The following is a 10,045-nucleotide window of genomic DNA, read 5'->3' as shown; positions in this document are numbered from 1 at the left end:
CGGCATAGAAAATTGGTTAAATGAACTCGGCTTTAATTCTAGTTCATTCCAGCAGCAGCTGCCACACAAAAATAACCCCAAATGAACCACAGCGAAGCACCTGATGCTGCGTATACGTAATTAATGGCCGTTGCGTATACGCAGCGTTTCGTGTTGCAGCGCGTGGGCGGCGCAAAAAAAGTGTTGCCTACCTTCAGGCGGCCACAAAATACACAGTGTGCTGGCGGGAAGGGCGGAGGGGTATGTAGAGTGTGGTTGGTTGGTTGGTTGGTTGGTGCCGCCAGCGGTGCGGAAAAACTGGAAATTGGGAAATCGGAGAATGGCAACTAATTATAGCTGCCCGTTGCGGGCTCCATGGCGAGCAAGCGGAGCGCGCAGAGCAGCAATGAGATGCGGACAATGCTGGGAGAGATGCTGAGAAGCAAACGGCGACACCGACACCGACACCGACTACGGCAGCGGCAGCGGCAGCGGCATTGGCAGCGGCAGCGGCAGCGATGGCCACGGAATTGGGAACGCGTCAGTTGCGATTCGATTATCGACGGCGCCAGCGCGAGAGAGAGCAAGCGATTCGATTCGATTCGCTACGATTTGATTTGATTCGATTCGATTGAGCAACCGCAGCGTAACGGGCTCATGTCACAGTTGGAACAGCAGCTCGGGCGGGATGTGCCCCAGATGGCCATAGGCGCCTCCACGCAGGAGCTGGCCGCGCTCATCGATGCGCATCTGGGTGAGCTGCGTCCGGCGCAGCCCGCCTGGCGTGTGGCCGACTCGCCCATATCGGGTCGCGGCATATTCGCCGTGCGCGACATTGCCCAGGGCGAGCTGCTCTTCCGTGAGCGCACGCTGCTCGTCGGACCGACCGCCCATCGTGGACGCAACCTGCGCACCTGCACCCAATGCTATCGCCAGCCGGCCGGCGAGGACAGCGATGCTGCGGCCCTCTGCACCGCCGGCTGTGGCCTGCCCGTTTGCGGCGGCTGTGTGGCGTCGCCACGGCATGCCGTCGAGTGCCAGCTGTTCCGTAAATGGCAGCCGAAGGATCCCAGCCGCATCGATCCACGCGCCCTGCGCATTCTCAGCGTGGTACGCTGCTTCTTCCTGAACGAGACGCAGCGCAAGCTGCTCTACGCGATGCAGGCGAACGCGGATCGCTACTATATGCGCGAGGTGGAGCGGGCGGCCGAGTGCTTTGAGCACTTTCCGCGCGAACAGGACATGCTGGAGTATTTCTATCGCACCGTCTGCGCATTCAATACGAACGCCTTCGAGAGTCGCTGCCAGGTGGATGGCCGGGAGGTGGTCGCGCGCGCCCTCTTCCCGCTCGCCGGCATGCTCAACCATCAGTGCACACCGAATGCGGCGCATCATTTCGAGGACGGCGAGACGATCGTGGTCACCGCCACGGAGCGCATACCGCTCGGCGCCGAGATAACCATGTCATATGCCAAGCTGCTCTGGTCGACGCTGGCGCGCAAAATGTTCCTCGGCATGACCAAGCACTTCATGTGCCAATGCCCGCGCTGTCAGGATCCCACGGTGAGTCGGCCAATCGATCAATTTGCCCGCCAGCTCCATTGCATTCCATTTGTATCTGTATCTGTATCTGTATCTGTACCTGCATCTATATCTGTATCTGTATCTGTATCTGTATCTGTATCTGTGTATCTGTGTATCTGTGTATCTGTGTATCTGTGTATCTGTGTATCTGTGTATCTGTGTATCTGTGTATCTGTGTATCTGTGTATCTGTGTATCTGTGTATCTGTGTATCTGTGTATCTGTGTATCTGTGTATCTGTGTATCTGTGTATCTGTGTATCTGTGTATCTGTATCTTTGCCTTTGTGCAATGTGGGGCAATAGATACATGCTAGCGATTACGCATCTCTCTACGGGTCCGCACAGCCCATCCGGCCATTAATGAATCGGCTTTTTGTTTATATTTAAAACAACCGGCACTTCGGTTTCCAGGTTCATTCAACTGTGTATCCATCCATTTGGCAACGCACCGATTTAATTTGCTTTGAATGCACTGAACTTTACCCCATCCACTCGCAACAACAATAAACACAACGGGTCATTTAACCAAACTGAATCTTACCTTATCTAACTCAATCTAAGCTAACCTTAGCTAACAATTTTTGATTCTATTTCCTCAAACTTTTCTGTCAAAGTGAATGTTAGTTAATCGGCATTTAAACTTGACAGCCAAATGTCACAATGCTGTACACAACAGTGGCAACGCTATGCACAAAGTGTGGCAACACTTAACCGATAAGTGGCGAGAGATTGTCAAATTTAAACGCAACTGTCATTCGAAACCGTTTTTCTAACTTGCCAATATTGTGGCAACTCTTTAACTGCCACTTGACAAATATTTAACAGATAGATAAATGAGAGATAATCTTCTTTGACGAATTTACTGTCTATTAGAAATCATATAAATATCACTTTGCCCAAAAGAATAGCAATTCAATTCAATCGATTTATTGCATATGTCAACTCTAAATTTGGGAAATAAAAAATTCAAAATGGCGACCAAAAGTTAACGGAAGTGGAATATGGCTTGAGCGTGGTTTTCAAATGAAATGCACTGATCATTTAAATCGTGAAATTCCTAATTGGACATTTCTCAATGCACTCTGCAAAATTTAGACGTACGTATACATATATGCAACAGTTGGCATTGGGCACAAGATGTTCGCATTAAGATTCGCTCTCCCATTCAAGAAAACGCTCCGCATGACAACTTGTTGCATGGGCCAACAAAATTATTGTGATGTAATTCTCTCTCTCTCTCTCTCTCTCTATCTCTCTCTCTCTCACTCTCTGTGTGTCTTCTTGCACTTGTTAAATATTTTGAATGAAGGCGTCAGCACGCTCCCGCCTCTGCACGAACCGCATCACGCTGTGCCCCTTTTGGTGAAGCTGCCTGTCATAATGCATATTCCTTTGGGCCTGGGCAAGCTGCCAGGTTAAGAGCTAATGGAAGCCCAAACTAGTTCAAGTACAAAAACACACGAACACCCACACACACACACACGCATATCTAGTTATACAAGCACACACCCTGCCTATGCACGCACATTCGGCACGCCAGGGGGCGCTGCTATAAATCTCGAGCCGTTGGGCCAGAAGACGCGCAACTGACGTGCGTCCAAATCCAACGGCAAAACATTTCAGTTTTGTTGAACTGCCTCATACCCTTTAAAAAGTGTTTGAAGAGTTTATGATGTTCAGATTAGGACTGCAAATGGACTTATGCTTCGTTTCGTTAAGCTGCTTTTGGGCCAATTCAATTTTGTATATGTACATCTATTTTTTTTTTTTATTTCTGGCTAGATCTTGAGCTTAGAAGAGCTAAGTGAAAGCGAATGTGCTGCGTACAGGGTAGCGCCTAGTCGTGCACTGCTGTCGTGCGCACGTTTTTTGTTTTACTTTTTCGTGTTTTTCTTGTTTTCTTTTTTTTTATCTATTTGGTTTTTGTTGTGTTTTAAATATACATTTTGTGCAAAAATCTCGACAAAATGAAAACTGAATGACAACTTTTTTTTTTTTGTGGCTTACTTTTGTCTTCGTTTATTTTGTTTTCTTTGTTTTCTCTTTTGATGTGTGTGCGTGTGTGTGTAAGTGTTAGCAGAGGTGAGTGGGTGGGGGGTATTTTCAAAGTGTGTTTCAATCGACTTGAGAATTTGCCCATGTGCGTTTAAGTGGGCTGCAATTTGTAAAGGTGTGTGTGTGCGGACAAGGAGGAGGGGGGGAGGGGGGTGGAATGGGTAGGTAACGCACGTGTGTGTGTGTTGGGGTTAAACAAATAAATGGATACGAATTGAAATGATTTTGGGCCAGCATTTTGGGTGTTTTTGTCTTTTTTGGAATACGCGGCGTATACGCAATGTATTTCGTTTGTTATTTTCATCGGTGACAACGTGCGACAAGCACCTGGTTCGCGGCGCCAGGTCACGTGCCAGCTGAAACTGCCGCTGATGATGCCATTCGAACTGGGCCCAGTGTCAGGGACGCGGCACGCAATCGGCTCGGCGATGTCTTAATTTATGTGGCCTCAACACGCTTGGCGCCAGCTGAAATCCCTAACGCCATGCCACGCCCACACATGTAGGCCGCTCAATTGCAGCTGACAAAAATGTACATACATACATACATGCATACATACATACATATATGTATGTATGTATATGGCTGCGTTTTATACCCTATGCTAGAAAGGGGGGCGGGGTATAATGTGCGCATGTGTTTGGCAGGCAGCAAAAGGCTTTGTTCCATGATCCCGTTTATTTCGTAGCCTAACTCTCGCATTGCATAGCATAGCATAGCATATATCCACTCATATCTTCAGCCTTATCTCATTTCTTTTTCCACTTTACTTTGTCGCATTCATGCCCAGCAGTAGAATCGCACTGTAAACAGTTATTTTCGAACGCATGTGCCAAAGTCGTCGTCAATGTGCAGCAGAAGCTGGCATAATTGTAACGGGGTATCAACAAGTCTTCGACTTCGAATTCGAGTGGAAGCCGCAAAAATGACAAGATGTCGCCTGACTCTTGCCCAGAGCTGTGAGCGGACCGCAGTTTTTTCTCCTGCTTCTGCCACTTCTGCTGCTTCTTCTTCTCTTTTTGTAGTACACGACTTTACGTATTTATAGGCGGCTCATAACCGCAGCGTCGAAGGGGAGGGGAGGGGATGGGGGGGGGGGTGGTGGTCGATGTGCTGGTATGAGTGTGGTGTACAAATTGAAATGACAAATCGAAGAGGGACAGGCAAAGCGACTGTTGCGGCGTTGAGTGGGAGCGTTTGTGAGAGGGGAGGGGGGTGTGTGTGTGTGTGTGTGTGTGAACGTCAACACGCCATGTGCTTGTCATGCGTAGTTGTTGTATCAAATCCAATTGAATGCAACAGAAAATTGAATAAGAGTCAAAAGCAAAAGCGTAAGCGGCTTTGCGTGCGCGTGTGTGTGCGTGCATGTGCATGTGTTCGCGTGTGTAGGTGTGTGTAGGTGTGTGTCGCGCCTTGGATAAATCATATTTCTTGTTGTTGTTGCCGCCGCTGCCTCTAATTTGTGTTTTTGTTAGTTGCGTTTAATGCTCTCTGAGGGCGTCGCTGCCGCCAGCGCTGCCGTCGTCGCTTTCGCAGTCGCTGTCGCAGTCGCAGTCGCTGCCCAGCGCTCGCCTGTTCTTGTCGCCAGTTGCCAATCGCCAGCCGCCAGCGTCGCCAACAATCACTCGCAAAGAAACGTCGCGTTGCGGAACGCTGCACGCTACTCGTTTGCCTGTTTGGCCGATCCTGGCCAGAAAGAGACAGCAAGAGACATAGCAAGAGAGACTGTGTGTGTGTGTGCGTGTGTGTGTGTGCTCGGCAACATGACAGAGCGCATTAATACCACGGCGGCAATGATCGCCCATATGGCGCCCAGTCGGAACACAACGCCCGAGCAGCTGGCCCGCCTTATCGATGTCCATTTGGGTGAGCTGCGCGAGGAGCTGCCCAACTGGATGCTGGCCCCATCGCCGGTGGCCGGACGCGGCGTTTTTGCCACCCGTCACATTGCCGCCGGCGAGCAAATCTTTCGCGAACGCGCCCTCGTCGTTGGCCCAACGGCGCGCAAGGGCTCCCAGCTGAACACGTGCGTCTGCTGCCATCGCCTGCTGGCCGCCAAGCGATTCCTTTGTCCGCATCACTGTACGCTGCCCGTGTGCGCTGATTGCGCCGATTCGGAGGCGCATCGCAACGAGTGCGCCCACTTTCAGCGCTGGTTGCCCAAGGATCTGGTCGAGGAGATCGCCCCAGCTACTGCTGCTGCTGCTGCTGCGGGCACAACGCCAGCCGCTGAGCAAACGGATGCAGTGAATCCGCTGTCGCTGCGCATTTTGACAGCGGTGCGCGTCTTTTACCTGAGCAAGGAGCAGCGCGCTCTGGTGGATGCCATGCAGGCGAACGCGGAGCGTGGCTATCGCCAGGAGATCATCAAGGCGGCGCAGTGTTTCCGCAAGTTTCCCACCACAGACAAGCCGTTCATGGATCAGCTGTTCCGCGTCGTCGGCGTCCTCAACACGAACGCCTTTGAGGCGCCCTGCCGCGTCGATGGCCATGAGACCCTGCTGCGCGGTCTCTTCCCATTGACGGCAATCATGAATCACGAGTGCACACCCAATGCCAGCCACTACTTTGAGAACGGGCGGCTCGCGGTGGTGCGTGCCGCACGGGACATACCCAAGGGCGGCGAAATAACCACCACATACACCAAGATCCTCTGGAGCAATCTCACACGCGGCATTTTCCTCAAGATGACCAAGTATTTTGTGTGCAACTGCGATAGATGCAACGACAACTCTGTGAGTAGATCCGTTTTGGGATCCGTCATACGTTATCCGTCATTCGAATCCTTATCCTGGATTGACAATTCTGTGAATAAGCTCGTGCTGTTATCCGTTATTTGTGGTCCGAATGCCTTTCCGAAAAGATGACCCACTATTGTGAGTAGACCAGTTTTGGTATCCGTTATCCATTATCCCTCATTCGATTCCTTATCCGCAACGATGACCCAGTACTTTATATAGAAGTGTGATAGATGCGAGAAGACTTGTCTTGGGATCCGTTATCCGTTATCCGTCATTCGAATCCTTATCCCGGATTGACAATTCTGTGAATAAACTCGTGATGTTATCCGTTGTCTGTAATCCGAACGCTTATCCGAAAAGATGACCCACTACTGTGAGTAGACCAGTTTTGAGATCCGTTATCCGTTATCCGTCATTCGAAGTCTTACTCGAAACGATGCTCCAGTTCTCTCTCGAAGTGTTTTAGATGGATTGACAATTTTGAGAATAGACTCGTTCTGCGCTCCGCTATCTGTTATCCAAACACTTATCCAAAACAATTTATGTCGCACTGTGGTAGATTCAATGATTACTTCCTGGAGTACACTTACTTTCATATTCGTTTCACGAATCGAGACCGTTATTCGCTATCCGACCTCGTATCCGGTACGATGACTCTCTCTACACACTCCGTGTGTAATTGCAATAGTTGCAGCGTTAACTTTTTGGGTTGAATCCCTCTGTGTTCCGTTATCTGTTATCCGCTATTCGAATCGTTATCCGATACTATGACCAACTGCGATAGATGCAAGGATAAAACAGATCCAAGCCGTTTCTTCAAGAAATGTTCGTTATGCATTATCCGAATTCTTATCCGAAATGATGGCCAAGTATTTTGTAAGCAACGGCGACAGACTAACTGATTGACAACTGATTTATAATATTATATTATTTCATTTATATATGAACGAAAAGTGCCTTTCGTACTAGTTGGCAACTCTATATCTGCAGCTTCTTCTGGGTGAAAGCTTTGCATCTAGTTAAGGAACTGGGCCCGATTTATAGTATTTTGTCAAACTGAATGTCAAATTTGCAATTAACATACAAATGTTAAAACAATATTTTAAGAATGTGCATGGTAAATACTTTGTGATTTAGAGAAATAAGTCTTTAAGCTGGATAACTATTTTTTAAAGATCCCAACAGAGGTTTGTGTGTGTGTGTGTGTCTAGCCAGACGTTAAAAAATTATTGGAATTTCTGAAATGTGAATTGTTTGTGCCTTCTCAAGAAATATCTGTGAATAGAACCGAAAGAGTCCGCAGCTGCGTGTGAGCGTCTGAGGCAAATATGTATATACATATATATATATATACCCCCATATATATTTATGCTTATGAGAATTATAGGTGCGGCCAAGTTCGTACCTAATTTACCTACATACGTACGTACATATATATTGCCGTTGGATTAGATGAATAATAGCATTTGGCAGCGACATGACAAAAATGCGCTTAATTAGATTAGTTGTATACGATTTTTGCATGAGCCTCTGCTCAGATGATGCAGAACTGACGGACACCGCAGCCCCCGCTTACGCCGCAGATCCCATATTGTATATACGCTTGCATATATGCATGTAGTTCACATCCGCCGCGGACTTCTCCAACGGGCGGGAACATGAGCGCGAGCTCATTAGTGCAACACGACCAGACCCAGACCCAGACCCACAACTCGACAGCTCGAGCGGCACACAGGCAGACAGACAGGCAGACAGACAAGGCAGCTGCTATTGCGGACATGAACGGACATGTATTGCCACCGCACCGCACCGCACCTCACCTCCCCCCACCCACCGCCAACCCACAGCCGCTGCTCATAGACGTTTGACAGGCGCCTCCCCAGCCCCCTTCATCGCATTAGCCCAGCCTCTAGACAACGCGGGCGGGTTACGCAAATGGCGCCGCCGAATTGAAACACATAACAGAACCAAAAAATATGCATGATATATATATATATATATATATATATAGAGTGAACAGGTGGACGTCAACGACGTCTTAATGCTCTTTAATTGTACTTTTTTATAATTGGGTTAGGGACACTTTCGCCTCGATGCATTAAGGCCCATATTAATAGCCTGTTTGCATACCGTGAACCCATTCACAATGGCTCACAGAGGGGGGGTAATATTAAGTAAATTGGTATATAAATTCTTGGTCGTGGTCCTTCTCAAAAACGCCCGCAGCTGTAGACTAGAGTTATTTGGAATGTGAACTCACCTATTCGATTTTTATCGATTTTCTGCTCATAAGATTAAGAGAGTCTATATCCGAAATATTTCATTCATTTTAACAGATATCACGCTATGCTTTAGTATATATACATTCCAGTATGTTATAATTAAGCTCTGAAAATTTCTTAAGGATCGAAATGAGGATATCAAAGTTATTCACGAAAGTGCATGTGAATTTACATAAGTGCCCGTCAAAGTTAACAGTCAATTTAACATGCTGTCAAAAGCAGTTTCGTTTAACCGCACTTTATTGGAGCTGTGCTGCCACCTAGCTTTGTATAACTATCTGGCAACGTCAAGGTTTTGAAATGTTGGCAGTTGAATAGGAAATTTTAAGTGCTGTCAGCTTATGCATCTTCTATCCAGCCGGCGTTGCCAGTTTGTCAGCATGGCGTTGCCACTCGTGTACTCTTCAAGGAGCATATGAACATGAACTTTACCAGGCAGATGTCAGAGTCAAATGTCAATTTGTGCAATGTCTGATTGGAATCGTTTTCTTGTTGCAGGAGAACGGAACGTATCTGTCGGCGCTGTTCTGCCGGGAGCAGGGCTGCAAGGGTCTGGTGATACCCGTGCAGACGAAGACCCTGCAGCCGGACTGGCGTTGCCTCAGCTGCGAGAATGTCTTTCCCCACGCCAAGATGGCGCGCTATCAGGACTTTGCCCTGAACACGATCAACAATCGGATCAACACGTGCAGCGTCCGGGACATGATACACTTCATCAATGAGCTGTGCCCGCGCTTCTGTCCGCCCTCCAACTATGTGCTCATCGAGGCCAAGCTGAACGTTATCTGGCGCATGACGCGTCTGGGCGCCGAGCAATATAACCCGGACGAGATCGCCATCAAGGATCGCTATCGCGAGGAAATTCTGGCCATATTGCATAAGCTCGGCGCCGGCGAATGTACGCTGAAGAAGCTCATCAACGAGGAGATCCAGTGAGACGGACGCAACAGTGCCAGCTGACAGTTCTTGGACCCCGCTTTGTCTGTGTGTATTTATGTGTGTGTGCGTGTGTGTGTGTGTTTGAGCTGGGGCAGCTGTCGGCCATGGAACTGTTGTAGCTCGTAGAAAGTGTATTTTTTTTTCTTCTATTTTGTAAACACTTTAGGAATACAATAAAAGTCCAGTTCTTTAAAAAAAACAACAACATTGCGTGCTTCCACTGTCCCGAAAGAGAGAGAGAGAGAGAGAGAGAGCGAGAGGGAACGAAAGCTTTAAAGCTGAGAGACAGTCAGACATAACAACTCGGCTGTTGATCATGATCCAGTCTAGATATGCATATATATATATATGTGCATGTATATATTGATATATGGCAAGTATTTGGCATGAGCTCTTGTAATAGTTATGCATATGCATAAAGTATTGTAATTTGAATGCCGTTGAAATTCGATGCATTTGCAAATT

The 10,045-nt window shown here is 48.1% G+C and overlaps 1 protein-coding gene across 2 annotated transcripts; it reads left to right on the top strand.

The window, feature by feature from the left end:
• Positions 1 to 552: 552 nt before the first annotated feature.
• SmydA-8 (SET and MYND domain containing, arthropod-specific, member 8) lies at positions 553 to 9,785 on the top strand. Of its 2 annotated transcripts, none has more exons than XM_032439707.2 (2): positions 553 to 1,542; positions 9,140 to 9,785. In XM_032439707.2, exons 1-2 carry the CDS (start codon positions 637 to 639, stop codon positions 9,575 to 9,577), a joined length of 1,344 nt encoding a protein of 447 aa, XP_032295598.1. In that variant the 5' UTR covers positions 553 to 636; the 3' UTR covers positions 9,578 to 9,785. The 2 variants fall into 2 exon arrangements, with proteins under 2 accessions (XP_032295598.1, XP_002057208.2); XM_002057172.4 differs by lacking the exon at positions 553 to 1,542 and adding an exon at positions 5,186 to 6,353.
• The last annotated feature ends 260 nt before the right edge of the window (positions 9,786 to 10,045 follow it).

Source organism: Drosophila virilis, chromosome X, assembly GCF_030788295.1.
Source record: "Drosophila virilis strain 15010-1051.87 chromosome X, Dvir_AGI_RSII-ME, whole genome shotgun sequence".
Lineage (NCBI taxonomy): Eukaryota > Metazoa > Arthropoda > Insecta > Diptera > Drosophilidae > Drosophila > Drosophila virilis.
This window is presented reverse-complemented; position numbering and strand designations above follow the sequence as displayed.